General features: G+C 41.1%; 1 protein-coding gene across 1 annotated transcript in view; it reads left to right on the forward strand.

Annotated features, from left to right (window-relative positions):
- Positions 1-18,286, forward strand: part of KCTD19 (potassium channel tetramerization domain containing 19) — a 2,885,268-nt gene that overhangs the window by 1,726,481 nt on the left and 1,140,501 nt on the right. The window contains exon 8 of the mRNA XM_086945566.1: positions 10,426-10,568. Within this exon, the coding sequence (XP_086801692.1) occupies positions 10,426-10,568 (143 nt within the window). The remainder of the gene's footprint in view (positions 1-10,425; positions 10,569-18,286) is intronic.

The raw sequence follows: 18,286 nt of genomic DNA on the forward strand, positions 1-18,286 counted from the left end.
CTTTTCTCTTCTGGCCAATCGGTTTCCGCTATGAGCCTTCTAAAGTCATTTAGATACGCAATCAAATCTCTATTTCCCTGTTTTAATCCGAACAACTCCCTGTCCGCCGACATGGTGGCTGATCTGCGGTGGAAGGTTTTCTCAAAATCTGCTCGAAAAGCCTCCCAATCCCTTAATATGGGGTCATCTCGTTTCACTAACGGTACAGCCCATTGAGCTGCATCCCCAGCTAGGTATGAAATGAGAAATGCCACCCTGGCATGATTTGTGTTAAAAACCTTGAGTTTACATGAGAAATGCAACAACACCTGTGTGAGGAACACTTGCACCTTACTGCTATCCCCATGGAATCTTTCTGGGGAGGCCAGGGGTATCGGAGCGGGTACTTCCAAACCAGGGAAGAAGCCTGCGGAGTACCTGCATCAAAGGGATTACGATTCATCCTATCTACCTGTGCCTGCAACGCAGCAGTCTCAGCCCTAGAAGCCTGCAACTCAGTTTGCACCAGCGCTAGGGCTGCCATGATATCATCTATGGTGGACATTGTATCGTACGATCGGGAGGACTAAATTTCTTGGGCCGTTGATTCTGTCAGGTCCCGGTGTCCTCAGGATCGTACGATGCTAAATGGGTTCCACCTCTCGACAGCCCCTGGGTCTGAATGAGAACAGACACGCAGAAGTGGTCAAGCGAGGGATATCAGGAAGGGTAGGAAGGGAGCTGCAGGGAGAGGATGCTGAAATGAGAACAAGGCACTATGAGTCAAGCACACACTTAAGATGTATTACACACAGGTAGGTATCACAATGTACAGCCCCACCAGCTATAGGTATCTGAAGGCTTTTTACCTGGAGGGAGGAAAGGTTGGCTTTGCCTGGCAATCAGAATTGTAGAACATGTATCACTGATCTAGAATACAAGAACCTTGAGGTTATCTTTTGAATCTGATGCACATTGCTTAACAAACATCTGTATGACTTACACGTACCAAATGTATTGACAGCTAAGGCTTCAACAGAGGGCAAATGGTAAGTAGCCAGCCAGGCGATGCTCATTAACCCCTGTTGTAATATTCACAAGATAGAAAACAATAGTTAGTCTCCAATACCCACTGTATTAGACCTCTGGTTTAACATCACCTGTGGACTAGTACTGGTAGCGAAATAAATTGTAAGTTCCAACTGATGAACACTTGTCTTTACATATACTGGAGCCCAAAGAACAAAGAATGCTGAATACTTCTTCAGTATAACTTGTTTGACACAGTTTTCCAGATTGAGCACTTCCCATGTACTCAAAGTCACTCCGTAAATAATAAGCACTGTATCTTCTAATAAGCAGATTTCATCTAGTCAATACCCCCACTGGTCTGAGGGATATTCGGCAAAGAGTCTCAACTTTGCGGATAAATCATAACAATCGCCATAACAAAGTCTCAGATACTAATCCGGGAAGCAAATCCACCCAGATACAAAATTGCACTCACAACGGGAAAGTCCTGCTGAAAATGCCCAAGAAAGCAGTCACTGAACTAAGTCTCCGTGGAGACTCGCGAACGGAGCCTCAACCGAGGACTCCTCTGAGCTCTAACAAAGCTCCGTTGCAAAGATCGGATCGCTCGTGCTGAGCGCTCAAGGGAACAAAGCACAGAAATAATCACACTCAAAGGATACGCTGGACACTCGAGGGGAGAACTCCTACCGTGTCTTCGATTCGTAATCAGAATCAACGGCAAGGCGCTCTCGTTCTCCGCTCCGTATTGAGGCTTCTGCGTGTGACGTCATCGGCAGAGGCATCGCACGCAGTACCTAGAATCATGGGAACTGTAGTTTTCATTAACACGGAAACGTCTCAAGGCAGTGTTCGGGACTGCCCACCTCCGTGGGACGCGACACCGAGTGTAGCACCATATCATATCAGCACCATGCCACTCTGAGCAACACCCCACTTTCAGACCGGTAACAGTGATAACTACCTACTGGCGACCGCCAGTAGGTAATAAAGAACAAATTACAATAGTTCCTTGATTCTTTTAGATTGTAAAACTTCTCGCTATTAAAGTCTTTCTACTTTTCCATGTAAAATGTTTTTTTAATATTCAAGTACACATCGAAGTCAGAAATGCAACGTAAGGGAGAGGTGTGGCGCCAAGGCCAGGGTGATTGATGCTGGAATCTGGGGATCATGGTTTGATCCCCGGCGCCAGCAGCAGATTAGCCCAGCACCGTGTGACTCTGGGCAATAGCTTGCTTAATCTTCCTGACGGCCCCCAGTGCCTGGAGACCCTTACGGGTGATTGTTCACGCTTTACAAATGTGGATTATTATTATTCTATCAACACACTTTCTAGAAAATTCTACAACACGTGGAGGTTAAAAGTTTATCAATTTCTTTAAGCCTAACAATATTTTTTTCAACATTTTCTTGAACATTTAATGGCATGAGCAGGTTAAAAGTTCATGATTGCCTTAAGTTCGAACAGCGCCTTCCAAATGCAAGTAGTAGGTGTGGTTGAGTTGAGCAAATTTTATCCTATAATATGTACACCATGTGCAAACTGCTTTTCTTAACCAATCACAAAGATACTTTTCCACAAAACGAATGTGCACCCTACTTTTAAAAAACATTGCTTTTCATCTCCCAATCAGGTACCGTTTTGTATTAAAAAAGAAACTACTTCCCCATCTTTAAACATATCTCTTATTATAAGAAGGACCTACATGAGCTACACACATCTTTCCATACCTTCCAGCCATACCTTCAAAATGCTAGTTTGGATTGTAGCTATATTTTCTAGTGCAAGAGGTAAGCAGAACAGAGACACATTGACTTAGACCTAGGTTTACAAAATGTGGACATTAAATGGTTTGGACAGAGGGGATTGAAGTGGCACCAATTGTTGCCTTTGGTTAAAACCTGTTTGCATCTCCAACACCCTGACCTCATGATTGTGCACTGTGGTGGAAACGACCTAGGCACATTGACAGGGGTAGGTTTTCTAATGCTTATGAAGGACACCTTTGGACAATGATGTTACTTTTGCCTCTAGCTGTCTTTGTATATTCCAATATATGCCAAAGACAGAAGTGGAAATGGTCTAAACAATTTTGTCCTCAGATTGAAAGATATCGGAAAAAAGTAAACAAAGCTGTATCTGCATACCTCAGAGACCACAAAATGGACTCCATCTCCAACAACAACATACGTTTTGATATGGTGGATATATACAGAAGTGAAGAAGTACACTTCACAGATCAGGGAAACTGAGTTTCCTGAATAACTTGAAGCTGTGCATCCGCACTTATATGTAGCTCCAACTAATGAACACAAGGGCTCTTTTTTTAGGGCCACCCTATAATGTACAACTTAGGCCGCTATTTTAGGGCCATATAACTGCAACTCCTAGCCCTCGCCAAAATGTATTCTCCACACAGCTGTTGCGCAGCATCCAGACCATCTTACTTTGCAGCACAGACCTCTCGCTTTGATCCCCAGCTTTACTCACCCATAGAGGTGAGTTGTTTGCGCTTTACAAATACCGTATTGATTTTCCTTCGCACTCCCTATACAACACCACTTAAGGACCATACACAAGCTACAATGTTGGAAACAAAAGTTCATCCAGGTTGCTATAACTACATGCTGACACTACTTGCACAGATGTGGCACAGCGGCCAGCGCCCATAACTTCAAAGCATATGACATAGAGTTTGGGCTCACGCTTTAATCCTCGACTCCGGCAGCAGCTCAGCTTAGCAGCACGAGACTCTAGACAATACCTCACATATATTCCTCACCCCAGGACTTTCAGACCAGTACGGGTCAGTAGTTCGTCCTAGTAGTTATAAACACATGCTGACACTACTTCCACAACTGTAGTCCACCACTTACACACCGGTAGGGGTGAATACTTATCTTTGCATCCCCTCTATAGCACACCCTAAACACCCCACAGAGGTTACAGTGCTCCTACCCTCCTATTTCCCACTTTCCCCCCCCCCCTTTTTTCCCCTTACTCGCTTCAACAGGATCACAAAATGCTGGCCAACACTTCCTAGTTGCAACCGCTCGCACCGCTCACAGCCAATCAGCAGCAAGCTTGTGCTCGTAACGCCTCAGCCAATCAGATGGCAGAATTCCCAAATATCGATATCTATAAATTTCAATATTTCTCAAAAACTACCTACCGAATTTACACCAAATAAACAAAAGTGTGCTTTCTAGACCAAGACGCTTCTCCCTGCCAAATTTGGGCTTATTCCGTTCACCCGTTCGACCTGTACCCTTGTCAAAGGTTTCCTATGGAAATTTCACAAAGAATAGTCAACCGGCACCAAAGTTATTGGGAATAGAATGGTGCCATTTTCCTTTGGTAACTAGGTCCTAACTATAACTACCTACTGGCGACCGCCAGTAGGTAATATATAAATATATAATATAGATATTTGTGTGTTCATAATGCCTGTTCTTTATGACTATTGTTTTCATTTTCTGCTTTGGGTCTCATTGTGGGATGATTTGCCTTACCTGCCGCCGCTGACCCTTTGATAACTGCTTACTATGCTGATTAAAGCATGTGAATCAATAAAAGATACACTACTGGAGAAAAAAACAAGTTACTTACCTGTATACTGGTTCTCCAGTATCAATATCTTTTATATATTCGCATGTGGCCGTCACTCCTCCCCTTTCAGGTTCCCCTTCCTTACCTCTCTTGGACCTCTAACTGTACTAGTGCTCAAAATCTGAGGTATGGTGGTCCTGCAGGGGATGGAGACTCTTTGGTCTATGCTCTGATTGGCTGGAGTTTGAATGTTTCAAAACTATGGTAATAGGTTGGTAAAGGCTATTGATTTCCTTTGGCAATTGAATGTTACATTTTAATACTGCTATTTTACTGTTACTATGCCACTCTCCCATCACGAGGATGCGGAAGATTCAAGCATTTGAATCTATAAAAGATATCAATACTGGAGAACCACAGTTTACTGGTAAGTAACTTGTTTTTTATATCAACAAGCCAAAACATTTGTCTTGTGTTGTGAAATTTATAAACAAATTACAGCTTCCACTGTGGCTCGTCCAGATCAGACACACATGTTGGTCTCGAACAAGCCTTTCAACTGCATTTATTTGGATCACTTTGGTCTACTGATTTTGGACAGTACGTTCAAATATATTTTACTTGAAGTTGATTCTTGGTCTAGATTTCTCTGGGTTTGGCAACAGTGACCATCTGATGCTTGAACTGTTATTGAAGATTTGCAAGTCTTTGATGGGACATATACATGCAGTGCATTTCACTTGGACTTGGGCCAGACTTTCCTGTAAAAAATGTACTGGGATTCTATGGCATCCATGGGTGCACAGGTGCATTATTCTTCCCCATACCGGTCCAAGGCCGAATATGTTGTGAAAAGAATGAACCGTGACTTAAAGCAGTCCTTAACAGCTAGAGTATTAGGCACGGGACATAGTTGAGTCCATCAACTGCTACAGGGCTTAAAATGGCTCTAAATTACTTCCCTCAATGATCTCTGAGATGGCGGTCCCCACACAAAGTACTTTTTGGCATCAAAATGTATGTTTCAGACCTTAACGGTCAAGACATTCTGGCAGCTGCAACAGCCTTCAACATATATAATTGTTGTACTGTCTTACAGGATCTACAAAAGTTCCATGACACCCAATCAAGTGAAATAATGAACACATCTCCCTTTTCAAATACCGACTAGAAACCTAAGCTTTCTGCTGGATTTCAAAAATTGGAAATCCTGTTCGCGAAAAAGTGGCCAGTAAAAAGCTATTCGGGTCATCATACCAAGCACCTGTGCGTGTCCTTGACGTCCAAGGAACGAGGACTGTTGCCCTGTCACTGCTTCCTGCTTCTAAAGGCAAACGCTTTGCCTCCATTGAACATTTCAAACTACACCATGTACCTGATTCTAAATAGTAGGCCATGGGGTGTTCATGCTACTACACAGGACATTCCTCTGCACCTAGTGAGTACCATCAAAGATGTTACTCCCTGACTGGGGGTGGGGGGAGAATGAGCCTGCAACCAGCAGCATGACCAAAGTAAGTACTGTTCTTACTGCTGCATCTTCTGGAGCTGATGTCATTTACACTTATCCACAGTTGGTGGATCTACCTCTTTTAGATGTTTTGAGTCCTGTTACAGAACCTGAGCCTCCTGTTGTTAAACTAAGTGCTTCTGTGTTTTATATAGATTAAGATGATTTTTCCTCAGACAGTTCTTCTGTTTTAAACACTCCTCCAGCATGGATTTTTGTTTTCTTTTCATGTCTTTTCATATCTAGTACCGCCTTGGTTGGCTAACACTTTCCTTGGTTTTTCTTTCCTGTGGATTGTATTTGTAACAGTTTTATTCCTGTTTATTAATGGCCACTAACTCTCAGAACGTTCTGCTAAGGAACTGGTCGATGGGATGATAGTCCCCTATTCTTCTTCCCATAAACTGAAAGGAGACTTGTTCCTTGTGAACATTTCAACCGTTCCAGTAACTGATGGAATTGTTTGTGATAAAGACCCTTTAAACATAGTTGGTCCTACTGAGAACTTGTAAATACCATATGTATCTAAAGTTTCTATGGGTGATGTAATAGTACCTGGTTTACATTCAAAAGATTGGGATGTTGAAATTGTAAATCGTTTGCTCTCGGAGATGGGATATTATACTGTTTTTGAATCAGAGGACCTGTACCTTAATTCTGCTACTAATACTGGTATTTTCTGTTATCACTATTATGGCCATCATGTCCTACACAGGGTCAGTATTCAACATACACTTTTTAATTATATACAGTGGGAACATTGTCCGACTCTGCCACAAGGGAGCTCTAAAACAAAGACAAATTCACATATTTTTCAGGATATGATACTTCAGATCCTACATCCAAATGTTTGAAATGTGTCCCTACCCCACTGAAAAAATACATTATTACACAGTCTTAGCTAATTTATGGAGCTTTGTTTGTCACCCAGTTAGCCCATAAAGGCTATGAATATTGCATGGACATCCAGCGAGATACAGGCACTGTTAAACACGAACCTCCCACTACATTTTGGTAGAAAAGTTAATCGAATTTTTAACTTGTCTAAAACTGCCGGTTTCACGCATTTCTTTAAGATCATAACTTTGAACCTGGTCAACTCATTCCAAACTATCTTCGGAGTTATACCAACCTTTATTCATTCACTTTTTTCTAGTGTGTTTGAAGGATCCCCCCTGCTGTTATTCTTCATGTGCGGCCTTTTAGTCCTATGTTTGCTTCCACGCAATGGATGTTCCATTTGAAAACCCCCTGGAACTACCACCGCTCCAGTAGTGTCGTGAGCATATGCTTTGATACTTTGGAATCTTGCTTCTTCAAAAACTAGACTTGATTGGCTACTAACATTCTGACCTGCCTCGTTTACCTGCGTGCAACCTGTGTTCCACTGCCGCTGGTGCCCCTTCGAATGGGCACTAGTTATTTGCCCGGCTTTGTATACACCTGCTCCCATGGAAATTGAACTGCTGATGAGTCCTTTAGTGACTCATTTTCAAAGTTGTCCCTTGGGTTTGGGGCTTCGCCACAATGTGAGGTATGAGCCACCCCTTAAAGAAGATGTGTGCATCAGCACATGGATCACTAAATACTGGCTACACTAACTCGGATGCAGGTAATCCGTTAGCAATCTCACCATCAGCTGAGATCTAACGAAGGAAGGCAGCACACGCGGCTCACAGACCAGAGATATCGATAAACGTTACCGTTATCAGTCCTCATACTGCACCGCTCTAGACAGACAACTAAATCTGTGAAAGTTTGCCGAGTGTCTCTTCATCTGATCCGCCGTGGGACTGATGGGAACCTCATTCTGTTTAATCTGGCCGTTCCCCTTCATATCCGCGTGTTTCACCAAACTCTCGGATTAGATTGACTAATAATATCGATTCGGGTCGGCTACACGTGTGGTCTACAGCATGCATCAGCGTTTCGATAAGCCATAGACTGAAAGAGGACAGTCCGTTTATTATCATTATCATCACAACATATGCAACTAGATACGAATCACCTAACCTAAGATATTAAGTCTCTTTATATCTCTGTGACCTACGTGCTCCTACGGTTTTTACCCGCTTTTAGAAAGATACATCTAGAATATATCCACGTCAGTTTTTGACGCACTAGAAGAATATCGATGGTACAGTCCTGAAGAAGACACAACTCACGTGTCGAAACGCGTCGACAGGAAACCATCTATTTTTATAGTGTCTAATGAAATTTTAAATATGACAAATTATGTATATTTACAATGAAGTTTGCATTTTCTCTGAACATTGTAATACATTTTTATCGTATGATTTTTTATGAAAACTTTAAAGAAATTAAAACCAAGTTTATTGGAGAAAGCAGTTGTGTAATGTTCTTGTAGATAATTTTATCTGCACCTGTACATGCTAGTAACGTTTGTGCATGCCTGGGAATTTTTGTTTACATATATGCATCAGCACATGGATCACTAAATACTGGTTCCACTAACTCGGATGCAGGTAATCCGTTAGCAATTTCACCATCAGCTGAGACCTAGGATCATGCCTGTTCTCTGCAACTTGTGACTTGGGCTGTCAATCAATCGTCTTCTATGAAAACTGAATCCTTTTTGGAGTTCCTGGCCTTTGAATTTGTGAGTGACATTATGGATACCTCAGGCCCACAATAATTTGGTTATGTTTTCTAAATTAACCTTTTTGTTTGTTATATATTGGTAATCTATCTTATAAACATGCTCTGTAGACATGTTTTGAGTTTGCTTATTTTTTTATCTTTTTCATATTATTTAGTTACTTGTCGTGCATTTACCCTGATCAATGTTGTGTGTTCTCTATATAGCCCATTGTCGTTTTCCCCATGCTTGCCTACTATGCACATTGCAAGTCGCTCTTGCTTTGCAAACGTTACCAGATATCTCACTTGTTTTTGTGCCATATTGCATTTTCACACACTGCACATGTTTTTGTATTTTGTTCTTTTCTTCGGATTTAGTCGGAGCAACTTAGGCATGGTCAAACAACATTGCTCCTTTTTATTCTCTGTGGTCGTACACTAACACATAGACATAATAGACAAAACCCAGCTGTTGTTTTTGAACACATGTTTTGCCATATGACCCGGGACATGTCGGTTTGAAAAAACACAGAGAGGAGACTTTGAGACAGAACAAAGGTCCTGAGATGGGACGGCTGCTTCAGCTGAGATGTAGAGCAACCACTTATGTATGCTAAGGTATGGGGTTTGCCACTAAAGCTTCTGTGGTGAGGGTGTGATTAGGCAAATCTGTCAGCTAAAGGGACATAGCTGTTCCTTGTATATCGTCTGCTAATAATGCTAATGACATTACTGACCTGTATTTGTTTTCAAATTGTGGTGCAGTTATTGAATATTGGAGCACAATACTTCCAATAAATATTGTGAGCTTTCGTTGTGTCTCTTTTCTATTTGTGGCAGACAAACACAAGTGAGAGGACTAAAGGGGATGACCTGGTATCACAATTCTTGAGAGGGTCGAGAGTGCTGTCTTCTGGGGTGCCATCTCACTTGGTTCTCTGTAAAAATTAGGCGGGCATGTGAGGCACTATAAACTTATCGGATTCAGGCCCATAGGTACTGATGTGGTATGGTGACTTAGTCCCTGCATGCTGATGTTCTATGGTCCCAAACAAAGTTCTGTTCGTGAGCAGGATCCCTGCAACACAACTCCCCCAGTGCTTAGATGCAACAGTGCAAAAAGTAATATCATTCATTGTATGTGTGTACTTCTTCAAGGTGAATGACAACTTTTGGTTTCATGCCAATGCAAAATTAATGTGAGCATCCATGAAATGATTTGGGCTCATACAAAATATATTTGACCATCCATGAAGCCAATATCTGAAGGGGGTTTTACAAAAAGACTGGTGGCTAAAGGTTGTGATTCAAACTCCTTTCTGTTTGTTACATACAGTGTGATGTGTTTTCATGTGCTTTGCAATATAGCTAAAGTAGTCTTATGCCAGACCTAAAATTTGAGCTATTCCCACAGTCACTGCAGCTAGAAGTGCACTATTTGAGTTCTTTCATGTTGGCATTTAAAGGTGCATATTTCTTGGTTCTGTAAGTGTTTGAAGGGAAATATACACACCTTAGTAACCCTGGTGTGTCACATAGAGGATCAAAGTAGTACCAAGGGTTATGCATATTATCAATGACAACCACAAATAGAAATAACATACTTTTTTAAAATTAGTTTTTCTTTAAATGTGTAAGAATAGTTTGATAATATATTTTGAGCTTGTTAACTAATGTTTATGCAGCTGATTTGTTTCCCATACATATTTGATTCCTGTATGAGAGACCCCCTATTGATTTCTTATTCCAGAATTCTGAGATACTGCTCAACCAGAAAAAAGTTCACTGGATTAGGTGGGGGCTGACTCTACAAATTAATGGAGATGGGCAAATGTTCAGACATGTACTGAACTTTCTCAGACTTGGAAAGTTATTGCTACCAAATGAGTTTAAGTAAGTAGAATTAATTACAAAAATGTTTTATGAGGAAGAAATGTACTATTGCATTCTTGTAAACCAATCACGATGTTGTCCATTTAGACAATACATGCAGAAAGCATAGTCAGTCATTCTTTAAGACATCAACTATTATTTATTGGGCAACTAGTTAGAAGTGGCATGCAAGTGTTTAATTAACTTGGATAAAACAATTTTTCTCATACCAGATACATATCCCTGTTTGGCTTGACCTTCCCCGTTCAACTGTCCTAATTTCTGTCTCCTTCACAGGTGGTGATGATAGCAAATGAAAGGTAAACTGATTAAAGAGACGTTGCCGTCCCTGAACCCTTAAGAATTGGGTAATGATCAAAATCTGAACAATTGGTCATTGTTAGAAATACGGGTTTCTAGTTGGTCTCTAGTTGGCAGAGGTATTTACCTTTGTCCAAGTATGTACTGGTCATGATAAGGAGGATACACTTCTAAAAAAAAACCTGCTCACCCCCTTTGTAGCTAGGCACAAGCAGACAGGCTTATCCCAGAGGCAGTGTTTAAACATTTCTAAACACATACAGTAATACAGTGAAAACACTACAAATGGACAGTTTAGAAAAATAAGTAATCTTTATCTAAACCAAACAAAACCAAAACAACAAAAATCCACAATACTGTAATACAAATATGTCTTTAAAATTGTAGAAATAGTTCAGTTCAAAGCAATTGCAGATGCTGCACTTTTCACGCAAAGTACCTTGGATGCATCGCGCACACAAACAAAATGGGTCGCAGGGAAGGTGATGCGTCGGTTCCTTACACTCAGGGAAGGTGATGCATCTGTTCCTTACTCCGGGGGAGGTGATGTATTGGTTCATTACTGTTACACAGGGGAGGTGATGTGTTATTTCCTTACCCGAGAAAAGGTGGTGCGTCGGTTTCGTACTGCGTGGAGGGGATGCATCAGTTTCTTACTGTGTCCCCCAATGATGCGACAGACCTGGCGCCTCGATGTGATGCGACAATCCGGGATGATGAGTCGGTTCTTGCAGCCACACAGCAGGGGTTGTGATGGAATCGGTGCGGTGATCTCAGACCTCAGGAACCGGTGCACTAGATGCAACGCGCTGTGATTTTTTTGAGCCGCGGGCAGGAGCTGCATCAGTTTCTTCTCTGATGCATCAGAAACAGCCACGGATATGTCATGCTACTCGTTGTTGCATTGCGTATTCAGCTCCCAACAGCCACAACAACCTCCAGAGGCCCAGAACAGCTACAGGCACCTATTGGCATGATAGAAATCCTAGGAAGGAAGTTCACGGGAGCTGTGGTGAAGTCTTTGTGTCCCTGAGACCTCAGAACAAGAGGCTAGCTCTTCTTCAAGTCCTTGGAGATCTTCCTTAAGCATAGGACACAGTAAACAGCAAAGTCTTGTTTCCTTTCTTTGGCAGAAAGAAGCCACAGCAGGCCAACCCCAGAGAGCAATCAGCACAGGGGCATTATTCCTCCTCAGTTTCTCCAGCTCTTCTCCTTGGCAAAGGTTCCTCTTGATTCCCAGAAGTGATCTTTGAAGTCTTTTCGATCCCTGAGACTTTCAACAGGAGGCAAGCTCTACTTAGAGAAAACTCTAACAGCAGATTGTTAAAAGCATGCTCCAGTCCTTTCCCTGCCCTAGACAGAAGCAACCACTGCAGGCCAACCCCTACAGCACACAGCACAGGGGCAGTACTCCTCCTCCAGCTTTTTTGGCTCTTCTTCTTGGCAGGTTCCTTAGTTCAGCAGTAATCTAAAGCTCTGAGGTCTGGGCCCCAATATGTATACAGCAATTGTCTTTGTTCTCTTGTGGCAGAGAAGCCCTGTGCTCAGTCAAAACCGATCTGTCTTCTCTGGTGCAGCTGCCCAGCAGGTGGTGAAGACAGCATTGTGTAAGGCAGACCAGGCCTATTCAGATGCAAGAACATTTCCTCCCCCTACTCCAAATGCATACCAGGTCTATTCAGCCCAGCCCAGGCTCATATAGAAAAGGCAGGACACATATCAACACCCCCTCCCCGGTTGCCATCTGAGAGAATGCACATTCCCAGCCCCTGTTATTCAAAAGTCAGACAGTCAATCCAAAAACCAGCAGAGGCACACAGGATGGCTAAGCAAGAAAATACCCACTTTCTTAAAGTGGTATTTTCAAACACTCGATATAAAAATCATCTTTACTAAAAGAGGCATTTTCTATATTCTGAGTTCAGTCATATCAACCTCCATATTTCTATCTTGTCCCCATGGGAAGTTATATTTATAAGATGTTATAAATAAACTTCCATTCTATTCTATGGGACAGATAGCCTTTTAATAGTAAAAACAACATTGGCAGTATTTCACTATCAAGACATGCCACACATATCAGGGCATGTCCTCCGTGCTCGCATCAAAAGGGGGCCATGTACCATTTGGGCTACCTAGACTCACTAGTGCACAGCGTTTGGGGGAAAATACTACTCTCTAATCTAATTTATTTTCAATTACTCAAAATCATCATTTGTTTTTACAATCCATATATATCATTTAATCATCATATAAAACAATTATATTTCCATTGGTTAACAATCATGTAAAGTCATTACATTATCATTATACATGTATTACAAAGAAGGAAAACATCCAGTTGTGTCATAGCCCAATTCATTTTGGGATGACCTGCACTTCTTCAGTGGCCAATGATCTGTAAAAAAACATATATAACTGCATTTTTTCGCATTTTGTGGTATCGATGTTCAAACAAATTAAACAATCAAATATCTTAATTATACAAAGCATTTTCATTTGTCATTTGACTTTGTTTTAGTGTGTGAAATTGTGGATATCACTCTAAAAACAATTGGTAAATACTATTTCAATGCACTTTATATACACCACTAACTGAGAAGCTGTGGACTCTTTGTTAGCTTTTATCACCTTGAAAGCGACTCATAGTTGTTATATGAGAATGCGTTCATGATACAGGCCTTTATAGTTTAGCTCACAACCTTAATATTGCTTAAGCACAGAGGAGACTAAACAAATTTCCTAACCTTCATCTTCATCATTACCTTTGGTCCTCACTTAAATCATTCTATATGCACCGTTATAAAATAAATGTACATGACTGCCCATACCTATACCTTCTTACTGTTTGAATTTTCGCACCTTCACGAATTCTAAAAACCGACGACAACTTCTTGCTGTAAACTGCATCAACAACAAAGTGCAATTATTCTAGTTGTCACCGTAAATATATAAACTCGTTCAGCGATAACTACACATTTTGCTTACCCAGTCAACAACAAATCCTCCGTCTCATCAGACTTTTATTAATAAGCTTCAAACTCTGCTAAGGCTGCAAAGGGTATAAAGAATCACAATGACTGATTCTATATATCCCAGCTATCTATACTTCAAAAACCCGTTTTTCCTAACACTCCTCACCACAATAGTATCTTCAACTGAAGTGCCAGATTCCCAAATAACTAACCGATTACTCCCGGTCGCAATGCCAACTCGTTTGATCCCTCACAGCACTCTACTTCCGTGTATACTACATTGCGTACACTTGCGAGATTTTGTAAATGTCGCTGCGACGACCGCAGGCGCCATCTTAGAATGGATACTTTGAATGGTATCAAGTATTATGAAGCAATACGAATCTATATTTACCCGATTAATGAAGAGTCAATTGTGTTTCTACCAAGATATCTCTGCTCAATTAATAAAACCGGGAATGTTGAAGATCGAATCTATTAGCACTGATGCTTTCAGACAATCAGTAGTACAGGTCAATACGACTCGATTCTAAGTGAGTTCCACTATGGACCAACTTTCTAATATAAATTGATGTTCCTCGAGAGATGGTACTAAAGTTCCTATTGGATGATTAATGCATCATGATGTTTTTAATTCTAGAGATTCATTATGAGGCTTAAAAATTAACACATCATTTCTATTATACATGGTCTGTATCTTAGTTTCGCATGAATCATAGTATTCCCAGTAATAAAAGTTATGTCTAGATCTTCCAGCGTAATCATCATTGTAGCTATACATCATATATTCTTGTTTGTGATTTTGCATTTGTCATTGCATACTTTTACCATTTTCAGCTGCCAGATGTTCTCTATAAGTACTAGACAACCTCATAGAGTATAAATTGTTTTATCATGGCATTAATCAGTGCTCACATAAGCATTCCAAAGAGGACGGCTCATTAAAAATATCAAAATCAGAGCCAACAACAGCTTCTCCAAGATTGTTGTTACAGTTTAAAAAGCCTTCCTTATTGCTGTCAACAGAGAAATCCACTCTAGAGAGAAAACGACTGCCCATACCATTGGCGGTATCGTCGAAGGTGATGGTACCATTGTCATCATTCGCAGCACCTAATATCTCACCTATGGGGCAGTTGTTGAAGAGAAAATCATCAACAACTACATCAATGGTGAAAGAGGTAACGCTGTTGACAGCAAAGACGCCGATAATGTCATCAAGGTTATCGTTGACACCATTGTCCACAATACCATCAATGTAAGAATCATTTTATTCTCCTTTAGTTTTACTAATGCCTGAACACACATCTTCGAGTAAAGTTTACCTCTTCCACCAACTCATTTGTTAGATATGGAACTATATATCAAATATCAAGAGGAGAGTAAGGAATATTGTGAGGAAGATTATTATTCCCCAGGAGCACAATTTATGGATACGTCTACTTCATATATACATCATTACCAACCCTATGAACATTATGAGTCAAAGGAAGAGATGGTACAAGTACTAAGAGCTTTGGTTAATGACTTTCATGTTGCAGGACAATTATAATAGATTTTCAGAGCCCTCTCACGCTGCATCACCAGCACAAACAATTCCCTCTCCTCAAATTCAACCTCCTACTCCTCGTAATTTACCAGCAGTGCATACACCAAAAAGACCGCCAGCTTCAAGCATTTTGGTTCTGCCTGCGGATGATGTGGTGTCCTCAGATGAGGAGAGAGAATAAGGTGAAGTAACAAACTACAACAGTGCATCTAATGAATGGGACGATTACCTGCTACTGGCTACTTCACTGTCAGTTCCTCATGCGGTCGATTTCCTTCCTGATGACATTGGGAGATTCCATTCTCTGATACAGCGAGCAGCAAAACTATTTGAGTTGCCAATGCCAGTGAAACAGATGGATTGCTTTGTTTATATCAATTTTAAAGCGTCTGCTATAAAACCCATTAGAGCTATCCTGTTTGTGAACTGTATCTGGGAGGAAGGTGTGAAAATTATGAAGACTCCAGTGAGTGCTGTCCTGCCCAGGTTGGATAAATTATATAAGACACCAGAAAATTAACCAGTATGTTTGATGGGATATGCTAAACAAGATACTATCATAACGCAAGCAGCTTAGAGTCCTTCCAAGAACTTCTCTACGCCTATATCAATGCAAACGGATAGTGAGGGTAGATGTCGTGTTAACATAGGAAAGAGATTTTCCTCAATGTCCGCTATACCTGTATGAGTGGCCAATTCTCCAGAGATTCTTGCCAGATACGAGTGGCAGATGTTGTCTAATATATCTCCTTACATAGATAGAATACCAGAGGATGTAAGGATAGAGGCAAGAAGATTTCACAAGAAGGCGAACAAGCCTCTTCAGAAATTATTGATTGTGCAACGGATATCGCCTCCACAGGCTTCCAGCAATTGGCAAATGCTGCTGTTCTCGGCACTACTTTCTTCAGACCTGAAGTCCAGAGTAAAATTCTAGACATGCCTTTTGATGGAGGAGTATCATTTGGAAGACACATTGATGTGGTGCTACAATTCATAAAAATAGACACTGGCACTGCAAGATCGCTGTGTTTTTTTAATGGAGTTTTATTTGGCGCGAACTTGACCCAAAGGTATCGGGTTTCAGAGCGCTTTACTTAGCACCAGTTGCGTTACATGAGGACACACTCATTTTTGTAAGGCACGGGGAGATTAAGTGATTTGCTCAGAATCACAAGATGTTCAGAGTCATTGCTGAGACTCAAACCTGGTTCCCGAGATTCAAGGGATACCGCCCTAGCCATTAGGACAACTCCTCTCCTTTGCTTAAATATGAGTTTTGCTTAAATATGGGTTTGCTTGAATATGAGGCAAATGCCATTTTGTGGGCAAGAGGCAGGGGTATGTTCTCCTAAAGAGAAGGATACCAACTTTATTGATTACACCAGTACCAGCCCTTTCAGCAACAATACAGACGGCAAAAGCCTCAACAACAGTACAGACAACCACCTTCAGACACTTATAGCAAGCAAACTGCAAGGAGAAAAAAATCTTCATAGGGAAGAGACACAAGTACAAAACAAATACAGAATGAACTTGTGTGTTACTCACAAGTGTATACTAGATGCCAACAGGGACCCAAACTATCTATTCATTTGATGTTAATCATAAGGGACAATTGGATTTTAGATCTAGTTACCCATGGCATATATTGGAATTTACAAACAGACCACCTCAAATACCTCAGACAGGTTCATTCTTTCTCCATCTTGCGCAGCTACAAAGGAAAATATTTACCATGCTCAACATGGGTGCGATAGAAGGAATACCATGCAATCAGAGGGGAAAGGAGTTTTATTCCTGCTTCTTCTGGATCAAGAAAAAGACAGGAGAAAAGAGGTCCATTTTAGACCTGCGGAGGTTAAACAAATATGTAAGAAAACAATAATTTCATATGGTTACTATCCAAGACATCCTTCAGCTCCTGTAGCGTGGAGGCTACATACCCTTGACTTTCAGGGTATTTATTTTCACATTGCCATTCTTCCAAAGCAGCAACAGTTCTTAATATTCAGAGTAGCCAGCATTCATTATCAGTTCAAAGTCCTCCAATTTGGACCCAGATCTGCATGGTTGCCTTTTTACAAAACAGTGACAGCTTACCTAAGGCAGAAAGGTTATCAAGTATTTCCATACCTGGATGATTGGTTGATAAAATCCCCTACATGCCAGGAACCGAACAAAGGGACAATTACCTTTCTAACTCCATTAAGGAACCTAGACTTAACCCTAAACCCACAAAAATCATCACTTCATCCATCAAAGACCATAACGGTTTTATGATCCAATTTATACACCACTCAGGACAAGGCATATCTCACAGAAGACAGACAAAACAGGCTAAGGCTGAAAGCGGAAAGGGTGATGCATAAAAAGTCTGTTTCTGTTTACCTGTTCAAGTTCCTTCTAGGCATGATGCCATTAAGCATTCCTCTAGTACTATTTTTCTGGCTCCAAATGAGGTCTCTCCAAGAGGAATTGGACAAACAATGGCTTCAAACTAATGTCTCTTTTGAGGGCATCATCCAAATCACTCCAACCTTGAAGGAGTCTCTTCCTTGCTGGACTCAAAATGACCACATTTTTATAGCATTGACCTTCCTGCCTCAATCAGCTGATTTTGTAGTGATGACCGATGCCTCCCAAGAAGGATAGGGTACACAACCTCAGGATTTACAAATCAGTGGGAAATGGTGTCAACAATACAAAAATCTTATCATAAATCTTTTGGAACACAAGGCAGTTGCATTGAGTCTGTAGGCCTTCCTCCCCAGAATCAAGAGGGAATCAGTTCTAATACACATGGACAATACCACCACTATAAATTACATCTACAAGCAAGGAAGCACAAGACCACCATCGAGATCTCAAGAAGCTCAGAAAATTTAGAAGTG

This window comes from Lissotriton vulgaris, chromosome 12 (assembly GCF_964263255.1).
Source record: "Lissotriton vulgaris chromosome 12, aLisVul1.2, whole genome shotgun sequence".
NCBI lineage: Eukaryota > Metazoa > Chordata > Amphibia > Caudata > Salamandridae > Lissotriton > Lissotriton vulgaris.